This window comes from Pleurodeles waltl, chromosome 8, assembly GCF_031143425.1.
Source record: "Pleurodeles waltl isolate 20211129_DDA chromosome 8, aPleWal1.hap1.20221129, whole genome shotgun sequence".
Classification (NCBI taxonomy): domain Eukaryota; kingdom Metazoa; phylum Chordata; class Amphibia; order Caudata; family Salamandridae; genus Pleurodeles; species Pleurodeles waltl.
The window spans coordinates 879573939-879588472 of NC_090447.1; the positions used below are offsets into that span (position 1 = coordinate 879573939).

Consider the following 14534-nt stretch of genomic DNA (forward strand, 5'->3'; position numbering starts at 1 on the left):
TTATCCATCTGAAGGCCTCTTGGCACTGAGCTCTAATGGGGTTAACCTGGTTAGAAAATGACCATGTTTACACCTGATATCTAAACATGGCTGTGGAGGGAATTGCACACACATGGTCATTTAGAGAATTCCATAGGTGAGTGGTGCTTACAGCAATGCTCCTGCTTCCTAATGTGTGTCTTGAAAATTTGAGAATAACTACTCGGTTTGTTATAGATGAGTGTAGGGCTTTAGAGGGAACATTTTGTTCATCTCATTCTGTAGGAGGCTAAGGGAGAAACCATACAAAGCCCTCTGTACACTGCGGAATTCAATTGAAGGGAGTGCAGGTGAGGACAAGCATGACTACATTTATACACCCAACAACCCAGGAGTTCAATTGGGGGCTGAATTACTTGTAGTTGATGTAGGATATTTTCTGGGAGTCCCAGATAAAGCCGATTTGCATAATCAAGTCTTTAGTTAATAGTATCAGCCATGACCCATCTTTTGGCATCCTCATTGAGGAAGAGAGCCCTAAATGGCTATAAGCAAGGAGTCTTGCTGTATGAAAGAGATTACAGTCGATCTTAATAATAGGCTTAGGACAAAAAGGTGCAATTTGTAAAACACTCCCTACATAATAGACAAGGGTTTAAAGAAAATGTATTTCTTAACTAGAAGACAGGGACTTATTTGAATTTATCCAACACGTCATATATTTTTAGCCCAAAAAGAATGCTGGCTGCTTCATTTTGAGTATACAATAATGCCATTAAGGATCTGCTTGGCGATAAAGTGAATTGTACTAGACTAAATTGGAATGGACAAATACATCTATCACAAAAGTTGAGTGGGGCAATGTTGAAAATTGGATCATTCTGTGAAGCAAGTTAAGGTAACAAACAATTTTAGACATGGAAATTTGATAGACCAGTGTAGTTTTCCAGTCAACTAAACCTTTTGAATTTCTCTCTGCGTTCAAGAATGTAGGGCAAATTCCTGTCCATGTCCATTTTCATCAAAAGCAGTAAGCATGGGCTAAAATAATTATTGACTTAGCAGGGTGCAATTTGAGGCTGTTAGTGTTCGTGCAACCATGGATGAATGCAAAGACTGGCAGCAGTCTGGAACCTGGAGATACCTCTTTTCCAAAATTTTAAGGAAAGTCTGGCTTTTGTCTGGAAACTACTTAGGTGTTGACTTCCCAGGTTAATGTCTAGGTGAGAACATAAATATACATATTTTACTCAGGACATATCAAATTTGACAAGTAAAAGGGTAATGAGTGGTCAGAAGTGATCTACCTTAAATATTATTCATCACCCTGCAAAGGGCAGTCCAGAGCCAACCTTTGATATTTCGGATTCTAGGCAAACGCTTATTGACAGATGCAAAGCTTTAGCGATCCCTTCTAGGATGTCCTTTGAAGAGTGCTAAATATAACATCACTGTCACATGGCTCACTACCCCACATTCTTTAAGGGGAAGGGAGGCTGTAATCATTAAGATTTTTAAGCCTAAAGATGAATTTCAATGAGAGAAGGAGCTTGGTAAAGTCCATGGGTCTGTAGTAATAATCCGTACAATCTGCATTGAAAATTAAAGAAAAAACTGTTGCCATCAAAAATGGGTCACAGCAGTCCAGTGTATGCTTATCAGGATCCTTACTAGCACATTTTAACCAGATGATTCATGTGTTTGATTTCATTATCAAAAAATTATCCATGTTTTTCCTGTGGCCCTATTTATTAGCTGTTATTTAGGGATATGTGACACTCCTGTAATTTGCTGTCACGTAATTACTCGAAATGACTGTGACATTATGTGTAATTACATGAAAAACTCCTCACACTCAAAAAATTACCTGAACAGTCCACTCAGGTAGATATTTTACAAAAATATCTAATTTAAGAATCATTTCTGGTTGCTCACATTTAGAACTCTGCCACTCAGATTTGTAGTTTTGTGCTAAAAAGCTTACCGGAACACCCAGCTTGTGTACAAAATCTACACAAAGTATTTGATTTCCCATGTTAAAGGAACTACCTCTGGTTTTCAAAACAGTGCCACTCACATTTGCGTTTGTAGTTTCAGGTTTGAAAATTACTTGAATGGTACACTTGGCAAAAAACGAAATCTTCCCGAAATTCTCCTCACGTTCAAAATTTGGGCAAATGGTACATCTTGCAATAATATTAAAAACAAAGCCCATACATGAAGCACACAGCCTTAATTTGAATCTGTCTGCTGCCTGGCTACCATTGCATCCCTCTGAGATCTGCAGTAATGGAGGAATGCATGGAAGTATTCAGTAAAAGTCAGAATGCTAAATTTGGGATTGTAGATGTGTTAAGAGCATCTGAGATAGGCCAAGATATAGTACATTACTGCAGTCCACATTGCATCCCTCTGAGATCTGCAGTAATGGAGGAATGCATGGAAGTATTCAGTAAAAGTCAGAATGCTAAATTTGGGATTGTAGATGTGTTAAGAGCATCTGAGATAGGCCAAGATATAGTACATTACTGCAGTCCATGTGGGAAATGACCATAGCCTGGACCACAGTCTTTTGGGCTGAAGAAGGGAGAAACCAAATATTTTTCTTTAAACATTTCAGGACCCTAAAGCAGCAAGCTAACAGGATCTTGACTTAGTAGTCAAAAGTGAGGTTTAGGTCTAACCAGACTTCTAAATTTTTTACTTTGGGTTTGGGATTGGGATTGAGTCAGCCCACCAGACAGTGGACCAGATGATCTTTTGGTTACCTTCGACCATCATCTCAGTTTTTTTCACTTCTGAGCTTGAAGCAGTTAATGCCTGTCCCGTCAGAGACAGCAGTGAGGCAGAATTTTAGTTGAGCGCCTCGTTTGTCTGAGTCTTTGGAAAGTGTTATAATCATCTGTTTGTCGTCTGCATATCAGAGCAGAGGGATATCAAAGAAATCTATTATTATCTTCTAGGGGGCATATTTATAGGTTTCCCCATTTATTATTATTCTCAGGGCGGTTTGTAAAGCTTTTCCTAATGTATTAAAGTTCATGTGAGCCATTCGGCAGCTTTCTGATAAATCACAGTGGCCTGCTTTGCTCTTTGATTAAAATCTAGTGGCTCTAGACCCATAAATACATATTTTAGCAGAATCACATCTTGGCCTATGAATACCACTTCCACACATTCAATCAATATCCTTTTTTATGATTTAAATACATTTCTTAATTCCGAAATACATATGATTACCCTCGAGGATTTAACTCCTAAGACTTCATAAGCTCCAGCCATTGGGTGCAAGGGGAACATTTGTACTTGCATGCTAGCCAGATAGCAGAAATACAACAACAAATGTATTATGGTGTAATCTGAAACAGTTTCCACTTTGTGACTAAAGATTGCTAATTTAAGGAAGCCTTAAGCTTTTTATTTCTCTGTAATCTGTTTGCCTGATGTGTAGCCTAATACATAGTGTGGATACTTCCAATGGTTCTCTGTCCCTTATTGTAGTTCCATATGTCGATTGTTAAGGATAATCTAATGTAAGACCAGGCAAAAGCTGTGTTATTGTTGTAAACTGGAGAGTCTTCATCTATAAATGTTTCTCCATTATGAGCACCCACAACCCCTTTGCCCCTGGTGCTTCCTGGTTCAGATCACTGGTTGTTATTAAAGAGTGGTGAGGCTTACAGAGGCAGTAGATTCAGAAGTGGTCTCATGTTTTTTAAACTACAAAAACCCATTTTGGTCCATGTGATTTTTTTCATCTTCAAATCTCTACTTAGCAACAGTGAACATTACAAAGCGTTACAGACAACAATTCCATTTAAACTTAAAACACATTCCCCTGATTAGAATACATGTTCTTGGTGTTTCTTTATCTAGCACCCATAATACAGCTTTGACCACATGAGACATGTCACTGCTTATTAGTTGCATAATTCACATTTGAGGGTAGTGCACTTGACTGACATTCTTAATTTATCCTACAAGTTTTCTCAGGTCAGAAAATAAATTGTGTATGTTTTGGTGGCATTTGAGAGGAGTAAAGTAAGCAAAGATTGTTACTTAAGCCCACCCCCATTCAAAATATATTTTCCACTTTCTTGGTGGCAAGTCACTAGCCCAACTTTTACCTAAACACTGCTCTCTGAAGAGTTTAGATTGGAGGCTACAATAAGACAAATATTCCACTGTTACGTTCATCACCTTCATTTCCAGTGTTGTAACGCACCTTGGAGACAAGTAAGCCATATCTGCTCAATTCATTAGAGGATGCTGTTAAGAGGGGTTTTAGTTCCTCCTTGGATGCTTATCCTGAGGGCCACTACCTCAGGAGGTAAGGACCTTATTTAGAGTTTGGCAGATGGGATACTCAGTCACAAACATGGCAGATATCCCACCTTCCATATTACATCTGCATTATAGCCAATGACACTTGTAATGCAGCCGATGGAAAATCCCTCATGTTTGTGATGCAATATCCTGTCTGCTAAACTCTAACTCAAGCAGTCTGTGTTGTAACAATAAACATAATGAGACCTTTTACATTCAATGTTTCATAGTGAACAGTTGTTGCTTAGTAGTTTTCCTTGAATTTATTTTTCAAACTCTAGGATGGGTATATGTAATGTGAGAGTTGTTTACTTATTTCATGTCATTCAGAATATATAATTTAATTATATTATGTGTTTTGCACAAGTGAGATACACCTTTAAAATGCTTGGTCATGACAGTTATCTTTTTATCTTTTTTATTATTTAAATGTCTAGCTCTAAAATCTAATAAAACATGAAGTTAACTCATTCTAAATGCTCTTTAACTTTTTGATATTTAAGCCTCTCCACACACCTCATCTACTCCAAATATCAACTGTGTGAGAAATGCGGATTCCAGAGGCTCACTGATAAGTACTGATTCAGGAAACAGTCTTCCAGAAAGGAATTGCGAAAAGAGCAATTCTCTTGACAAGGTAAAGAACGTTGTGTTTGTAGCTTTCTTGCAGAGTTGACATTCATCACATTTTAGAAGATACCTTTCTTTAGTTTAATCAATTTAAACTATATAGGGATTTGTCTTAGTTCTGCCAGTACCTACTAAACTATGAATAAGTATGCAATATTGTTTTTTCGAGTCCTCGTGCAGATAAAGGGATTTATTCTGTTGACTGATTGTACCCACAATTTGTACTATAAATTGCGTTATCATTGTGCCTTATATCCTTTTTATGTCTTTTTTACACTTAATTCAATAGAAACCAGTATTTGTATTTCCTGTTAATAAATAAGGGCGTACAAGCATAAAGCAATAACATTTTTGTTTTCCTTCAGTGTTATGATAAAGTTGAAATAGATTACATAAAAAATAGTTTAAAAATATACTCCGGTTTAGAACACTGTAATTCTTCAGTTCGGTTTTATCATGGTTTTCAGCTTCATCTCAATTTGAAGCAAGCACTGTTCCTTTGTTTTAAATTTGCTTCTAAATGTCCAGTACAGCCCTTTGGCATTAACACCTGAAGGACCATGCCACCGAACGTTAAGGCACTTATAGAAAATCTAAGTTTTAACATTCTTGCAAAAATATAGATGGTCTTTAGAGTGATTAACAGGGGGAAACTGCTGTTTTCCCAAATGTGTTGCATGGACAATCGATGCTCCCCTAGCCATAGAAACCCCAGAAGGCTTGTAAACATGTTTAGTGCATGATCAGAAAGGTCAAGATTGAATGTGTCAGACTGTTAAAAGAGAATGTAAAATTGCATACGGTGGAATGCCTTGATTAGAAGTCATGTCCTTCTGGAAACTTTTCTGGCAAACTCAAAACTCCATAGAGTCAACTGTCCTTTCACATGATGCTCCCATAGTGCCACCTTGATCCCTCAATACAGGATTGGCAGAAGAAGCCTGGAACTCATGGACACAAGCTGTGTACCACAATGAAAACATAGCAACATTGCCAGCATAAAACTGACATGATAAAGGCAGAAGCCACAAGCAGGACACAGCATTCATCTGAGTCACAAATGGAATGTTGTAGCAAAACCCAAGAGTCTTTGCAGATTACGTATGCACTTCACATTTAATGTAGGTCCAAAGATTATTTTTTCCCAAGACTGGTTCCTCTCACGCTCTCATCCTTCAGAAGTCTTTTTCGAGTAGCACCAGGGGTTCCCCTCCATTGCAGGAATGTGCACTCCATAAAAAAACATGGACAATGGATTTCCAGCAGTTAGGGTTCTCCTTTGAGTGCCTTTGTTGTGTTTGCTGTGATCTATTGTTAAAAACAACTGAGTCTCATTATTCTATGTGACAAAAGGATCACAAAGGGACTGGCACAAAAACATGTAGAATAACAATTCCATTGAAAATATAAGGGAGGAAAGAACAGCTAAGCAAAGATTGATCTGTTATTTAAAAAAAAAGTAGTGGAAGATGGGCAGGCGGAAAGCATCAAGAAAACAAGAACACTGTCCTATCCAGGTCTTGATTTAGCATTCTCACCCTTTTAGTTAGTGGACATGCATTGAGCAGTCAATGGCAGTGAATGCAGCTGAAAAAGGTCCCATTTAAATGCAAAGTCTTACAAGGCTCCATCCTCTCACCATGACTTTGAAATGTTTATATGGAACCCTTGATCTCAATAGTAGAAGACAAAAATATTTTCATACTTAAATTCGGTTCCTGCATTCATCCGGTTGTACTTAAGAGTCTCAAATTGTAGCAAATCTGAAACTCTCCCGTGAAAAACAAGTCATCTGGGTGACCTTTCTCCCGGAAAATGAACACATAGAAAATAGAACTTTTACAACTCTTTTCTGGTGACTCTTCATTGCCAGTCCAGCAATAGCTCAACACTCTACACTCTCTAGGTATTTCCCCATTAGTGATCCCCATATGCCAAGTCCCTTAGATTTAGCATTGACCAATACCTGGTTGTACCTGGTGATATTGCAGAATTGACAAATTTGTTTTCCTATCAACTTGTTGTATGGGTGGCCCTTCCCAAATCTACAGTAGCACATCTAAGAGCCATTGTCTATGCTACTACATGTCTGGTTACTAGATCCAAAAAATACAATCAGATAACTCCTATCTTGATACATCTCCACTGGTTTCCTCTAGAAGCAAGAACTGATTTTAAGAAATTTTGTATAACTCACAAAGTGGCATACACTGGCTTACTGTCTTACCTGAATGACTCAGACAAGACAATGCCTTTACCTAGAGGCTGCACTCCATTTCTCTGACAACTCCTGGGTTGTCTCTGATCAGAACCAGCCCGCATTTGGTGTTGATGGTGATTGTGAGTATGATTTTTCCCGACATAACAATAATGACGCTTTCTATATGGACCTACAAGAGACCAGTGGACTAAACACAGAGCCGGAGTCCCCTCATTTCCCCCCCCCATTCTCCCTCCACAGTACTTCTACAGAAGAGTTGATTTTCTTTGCCATAGTTATTAGAAGGGCAGCTTAGGTAGTGGATCTGCAACTACATTCTGTTGAAGACTGACGTGCTATGAGGTTCGACAACTGAGACAGTCTTCTTTGTTATTATTTAACAAGGAACTTTTTGGCACCCACCTGGATTCTTGGGTAAGAACCTGTTCATGTCTACCAGGGAATGGACAAGTGGCATTTTGCCATAAGCCAGCTCCCCACCTTCCTTACATATCACCCTATTTCGGAGAGCCTATTGGCACAAGCCACCACTAGTAGAGTCAACACAATTGTTTCCCTACAACTGCACCAGTTAGGGAGTCTGAGAGGATGGAGGTATCATTGCCAGCCTTATCCTTAGACCCATCGGTCTGCTGCTTGCTAGGATGCAACTCCATGCATTATGGGACTTTGTTGCTGAAACTTTGCCAGCGTTCTTGGAGGAGTTCAGGGCTAATCCGACCCAAGTTAACTCGATGGTCAGGACACAGCGAAGTACGCCATTCACTATGGGCTGAACACCACTGATTGCTTGGACAGTGCAGTTAGTACCAGTATGATGCTACCATGCCATATGTGGATGAGATCCTGGGGCTTCTGGGGTGACATTCAGGCATCACTAATAGATGCCTTTTGATGGCACTCAGCTCTTCAGAGAGAAGGCAAACTCGACCCTGCAGTGCTTAAAAAAACAGGTGACACCATGCTCCCTCGGCCTTTCTGCAGCCGTGCAGCACTATTCTCACAAGTTTCAATCCTCACCTCCCCGTACCCCCTCCACCACCCCGTCCTTTCAAGGCTGGGGATCCAGCAAGCAATATCCAGGGAGTGCACTGTTAAAATCCTTGCCTAACACCTCCCAACACTAGGATACCTTCACCAAGCCCTAAACCACTTTAGCCTGTCTGCTGTGGCATATGGCCATGCTTTTGAAAGCAAAATTAGGTATTACCTCTACTGGTGGCAGAGCAATACATTCTGCGGATAGGTGCTTCAGATATTCCAACATGGATGCCCTAATATTACTGTCCGTTCCACCAGTGATTCCACCAATATCAGAGTGTCTGTCAGAGGACCATTTATCCATTTTGTGGCAGTAGGTTGATGCTCCTTTGGACAAAGGAACCATAGAGATGGTCCCAGCATAGGGAATAAGGACTAGATATTAATCCTGTTATTTCCTGGTTCTGAAGAAGGATGAAGGCCGTCATCCTATTTTAATTCTTTGCCTCCTCAATTACTTCCATACAAGAGACAAATTTAAGATTCTCACATTGACCCAAGTTCTGTCTGCTCTGGGTTCAAAAGACTGGATGGTATCTCTGAATCTGCAGGATGCCTGTTGTCACATTCCTGTCGTGCAGTCCCACAGGCTATGAGCATTCTCAGTTCTCTGTGTTCCCCTTCGACCACACCAGTGCCTCTTGGGTGCTCATGAAAGGGATAGCTGTGGTTGCAGCATGTTCGGTGGTTGAAAATGGCAGCCTTCCCCTGCCATGATGACTGGCTGTTGAAGGCCAGCTTGCCATAGTCAGTTGTAGACCACCTCTAGACGTTGGTGAACCTTATAACATCTTTTAGGTTCTCTGTCAACGTGCCAAATTCACACGAGTCCTTCCCAGAAGCTCCTGTTCATCTGAACTGCTCTGGATACAGTGCAGATTTGAGCCTTCCCCCTGTTTCAGCAACTCCAGGACATGCAACTGTTATTTTGATGTTTCACCCTTGATCTTGGGTCTCAGTGATCGTGCCTGTGAGACTTTTAACCTCTTTCCCGTTGTTGGACTATGCCAAATGGCACATTCAGGCTATGCTTTGGTATCTGAAGTCTTTGTGGGCTCTGCACCTTGGAAACCTATCTGATTGCTTCCAGGCTTTAGAGGAGACATCAAAATACCTGCAGTGGTGGCTGATTGACTGCAGTACCTACAAATACCTACAAAAGACCCATCTCCCTTCTCCTTCCAGAGTGGATAGTGGTTTGGTTGAAAGGTTGGGGAGGCTAACTGGGAGAGGTGAAGATTAGAGGACTCTGGTTTCCGGCAGAAACACAACTCCACATCAGTCTGTTGTTGTTGTGGGCCATTCACTTGGTGTTAAAGACCTTCCTACATCTGTAAAAGGGTGTCTTGCTCTGGTTCTCCCTGACAACACCACTGCTACGCAGTACTACAACAAGCAGAATAAAGTGGGGTGCTGGTACCTGTGCTAGTAGGCCTGCACCTCTGGAATTGGCTGCGTCTGCTGTTCATCTCCCTTGTTATGAACCACCTGGTGGGATCTTGAAAGGCTAAGTTGAACAAACTCAGCCAGCTTCACCTAGCAGATCATGAATGGCAGCTACATCCAGAGATAATGCAGGGCATCATCCAGCAATGGTGACCTATTCACAACTGTTGTGAATGTGCAATTTCAGTGCTTTGGTGTGCTAAAGTTCCCAATTGAGCTCTCTGTTGGAGACTCATTCTACCTAGAGTGGAGCTTTGGACTCTTCTATGCCTTCCTACCCCATCTATCATGCCTGGGTTCTGAAAAAGATCAGCAACGATTAGGCCCAAGTCATCCCAGTGGCTCTGTAGTGGGCCAGGAGATTATGGTACTCAGAACTTCTGGGCATGAGCCCCGATCAGGCTGCCACTTTAGGAGTGTCTCCTATTGCAGAAGCAGTGCAGGAACCTGTACCAGGGCCTGCACAGTCTACAGTTTAATGGGTTTAGAGTGATCAATGTCAGTTGACTCCGTTCAGTCTTCCTCTAGAGGTCTTGAATGTTATCCTCCTAGCGTGGTCCCTTTCGACAAAATCCATTTATGCAGAGAGCTGTCACAAGTTTGTGGTCTGGTGTGAAGTCTGCAACACAAACCCATTGTGGGCTAAGCTTTCAGATGTTTTGTTTGTTTGCCCTGTCCTTACACTTCATGGACTTGCAGTGGCCACTGTTAAAGTTAAAGGTTATTTATCAGCCCTTCTGCCCTTTTTGTGTTTGTCGGACCAGCCATCCTTGTTTAAATCATCTGTTGTGTGGAGGTTTTTTAAAAGGTTTGTCACATATGTTTCCTTCAAAAACTCTTTGCAATGCAGAAGTGAGATCACAGTTTGGTCCTGACTTTTGACATCTTCAAGCAGATTCAGGACTTATTGTTGTGTCTCCTTACTCTGAAAATGGATTCCTTTGTCATACTGAGTTGAGCCCAGTGCGTACGTCAGCTTCTGGCCCGCTCTATGCAACCGCCTTACACAACCATTTTTCCAGACAAACTGGTGTTGAGCATGAGCGCTGCATTTTTGCCAGAAGTCGTGCCTCCTGTCACATTGAGCAGTCCATCAACCTCCCAACATTGTTTGCTCCATCCCACCTCTGGTAAGAGGAAGAGAGACTCCATTGGGTGGACTTTAAAGACTATTGAGCTTTTACATTGATCACACTAAAGACCATCGGGTGGACAATCAACTCTTTTTGGGGTTCTTTGGAATGAAGAAAGGCAAGGTGTCAAGGGTAATAGTCCTCTACATTAAGGTCTGTCTATCATTGGCCATAAAGCTGCCCTATAGAAGACTGAGGGTTTATCATTCCACCAGGGACAAGGCTGCTCTCTTTACACTGGCATTTGAAGTGCTTATTCTGAACATTTGACAAGATAGGACGTGGGTGTCTGTGCATACGTTCATGAAGTAGTAGTAAAAGAGTAAAAGTTTATTGTTTAGTTACTTAAAACCATAAAAATAAGGACAATATTATGAAATACATTTACAGCCTTGATAATTCAACGTTTATAGCCTTGTTGGTTCAAATATACTCCTGTTACTTATTTATATGTTCCTTCTGAATACATATAAAAACACAATGTGATGACTCAATCAAGCTATCCAGTAACCCACAGCAATTCATTTGTTCCTTAAAAACATTACTCACCCTAATTACTCATATATAAAACGTCTCTTAATACCATTGGCTACCTAATATCAAACACTTGAGCTAAAAGATTTCATTTTATAATTTCACCCAATCTTTCCAATGCCCCACCACTTTCTTAACATACTATAATAAGTATTGTCACTTCATTTTGTGCTACAAACACAGTTAACAGTCCTCCTTGCTGAGATGGGTGTTCTTGCGCTCCTCCAATACCCTGAGATGCTAATAAAATACAAATGTCTATAAAGTGCTGTGTGCATAAGATTTAAATACTTAAACGTTGAACAGATGTCCTATTCAGGGCTTTACCTTCTTCCTTTGGAGGTTTTCAAAATGTCACAAATAACTAAGGATATGGCCCACTTAAACATAAGACAATTGTACTCTAACATTTCCTAATCCCTACCATACAAGCACAGGAGCCAGCCAGTATGCTCCTAGTCACAATCAACCTATGCCAAGATATGTTAGTAAGATGCAAACATCTGAAAAGTGCAGAGTGCAAAAAAATTAAATGCATAGCCAAGGTGCAACAGCCTTATTCAAAACTTCGCCTGCTTCCTTCAAGAATGAACAAAATCTTACAGATATCTGGGGATAAACCCCACTTAAACATGCAACAATTGCACACTGGCACTTCCTAATCCCTAGCATTCAGAGCACGGGAGCCAACCATAAAGCCTCTCAATCACCCCAATTCCTTACAGACACACACTTATAGGCAGCAATAATTCTAATTTATACTTGCATAATCTACAGTGCAAATCTTCCGAATCCTTCAAGCAGCCATGTTTGTAGGCTTTTAAGGGTATGATTCCGGACCTCAGTCTGATTAGATCTTTTTTTCCAGACCAGTTTCACAGGGGTAGATAGATAAATCACCCTCCCAGGAGACTGATTAAAAAGTGCTGCATAAATCGGCATGAGCCTTTGTGGCCAGCTCCACTCTGTCTTCCTCTGTGGATCTCAGTCTTGCGTTTTTTATTAGCAACTTAGCTTGTTGCCTTGGAGGAAGTTTTAGGCTAACAATTTAATTGACTCCTGCATCAGAAATAGATTTGTTGGGATATTCTACCCATGCGGACTTGACTTGTTGTTTTGCATGCTTGAACAGATCAAACTTCTCAACGAGCCTGGGGAGCTGCCTTAAGCTTTGTGTAATAATTCAGAAATCTAGTGTCCTCCATGATTGTTTGCCTTCTTAAGAATTCTAATCGAATTTGTGAGGACAGGGATGCATCCGTCTGTAGCATCAGCACTGTGCCTTATCTACTGAGGGGCCAAGGCTGCCTTTAAAGATCATTCAGCCATATGCCAATTTTGGACTAAGCTTTGCATCTATTACTCTGCAAGTTGCAGTCAAATCTGGGCCTGACATTTGTTCAGGAGTTTCTGAAAACTGATGAACATAGCTACGCCATACCTTTAGTAGACTCAAGTTGAGCGTGATGTGAACTTCGCAAATTAAAATAAACATCTAAATATTTGAACCTGGAAACCGGCTCAACTTCAGCCTGGTCCAATACAAAGCAACATTTCCTGATTTTCTTTCTCCCAAACATCATCATCTTGGAGACATTGTAGACATTGATGGAAATCATATTTTCATTGCAATAATATGACAGGGCATGCAGCAATCGTTGCATGCCAACTGCAGTGTGATCAAAGTGGATAGTATTGTCAGTATACTGCAAACATTGCATATGTACCCCTGCTAACTTGGGTGGGAAAGCATTGACTCCCACCCAAGCACTATTCAGGTCTGCCAAATATAGATTAAATAGCAAGGGGGCCAATATGCATCCCTGTTTCAGCCCTTTAGTGGTCCAGATCTTTTGCATCACTCTGTTCTCCGAGACCTTAACTCTTACCCAGGTTTTAACATACAAGCTCATAATTGCTTGCAGCAGTGCGGATGGAATATCCCAGTTATAAAGCTTTCGCCACAACCTTACCCTGTGCACTTTATTGAAGGCGGTCATATAATCAATAAAGGCGGCATCCAAAGCTGGAGCTTGCTTTCGATTCGCTGCCTTGATCAATGTGGAGAGGATCTCCAAATTATCCTCTGGGCTGCTCCCCTGTATAACCCCTGTCTGTGTATTCGGTATGAGTGTGTTGGTGGTAGCTCATTTTTCAAGTTCAGTGTTAAGTATTTTTTGCATAACATTTCCCATCTACATCAAGAAGGGCTACTAGTGGAAAATTAGCTGGCTGATCAGGAGAGCCCTTTTCATGAATTGGAGATGATATTGAACCTCTCCAGCTATCTGGAACATCATTTGTAATAAGACATTGATTGTAAAATGGACATAAAAGGTGCATCCACGCTTCCTGAGCAACTTTGAATAACTTGGCTGGCAGCCCATTAGGACCCGGGCTGCCTGCAGGTCGTAAGGAGGGTATTGCTAGTCGCAAAACATTCTTTTCATTCAGTTCACAGTCCCGCTTCCCCATACATCAAGGTGTGATCCTGATCCCAGCAACAAAGGCTCTTCCTGCTAACTAGCCAGGTGTGAGGCATAGAGATTCGAAACATATTGCATCCAGTTGCCTGCTGATATAGAAGGCTGAAATTTGGACGGGCCCCACTAGACCATTGCTGCACAAGTCGCCAAAATGTACTAGAGTTCTTTTGCTTTAATGCCCCATGGAACCCAATGTTTTTCCACTCTCCGCTGTGTCAGGGCCCATACTTTTACTTCATAGGTCTTTCTTACTTGACTTATCTCCTCTGAAAATCTGAGTCTTTCTCAAGTGGTTGCCCAGCTGTTGCTTGAGCATTCTAAGTTCAGGACATAAATGCTCAAGTGAGCATGGGCCTGATGAGATTGTGGGTGAGGCAAGTTGATTTAGCAGAGCAGAAGTCAGAAAGTGCCATTGTGAAGGGGATGCTACCGGGTCCACCTAAGAGGCTGTGAGAAATTTCTCCAGCAAATCAGTCTTTTCAGCCGACTTGTCAGAACTCCATTTAACTCTGCGCAGTGCGCTCACCCCCCTCTTGAGATCCAACTGCCTTAGTCAAAGGTCATCTTGGCATGCTCCATGAAATAGAACAGACCAGCTTGGCATGATTACTGAACAAATCCGGAATCACCTCAAAATCACTCACTTGGTTAAAATGATGGACTGGCACCCAAATGTAATCTATTATCAATGAATTTCTTTGCGACCTGAAGGTGCAAAGGGGAGGGATATCCAGAATA

General features: G+C 41.1%; 1 protein-coding gene across 9 annotated transcripts in view; it reads left to right on the forward strand.

Annotated features, from left to right (window-relative positions):
- DOCK9 (dedicator of cytokinesis 9) overlaps positions 1-14534 on the forward strand; it is a 989328-nt gene that overhangs the window by 718753 nt on the left and 256041 nt on the right. For all 9 annotated transcript variants that reach the window (XR_011194943.1, XM_069205169.1, XM_069205175.1 and 6 more), the window contains exon 34: positions 4809-4942. Coding sequence is in view for 8 of the 9 variants with exons in the window: in XM_069205169.1 (XP_069061270.1) it covers positions 4809-4942 (134 nt within the window). In the remaining variant the exon portion in view is untranslated. The remainder of the gene's footprint in view (positions 1-4808; positions 4943-14534) is intronic.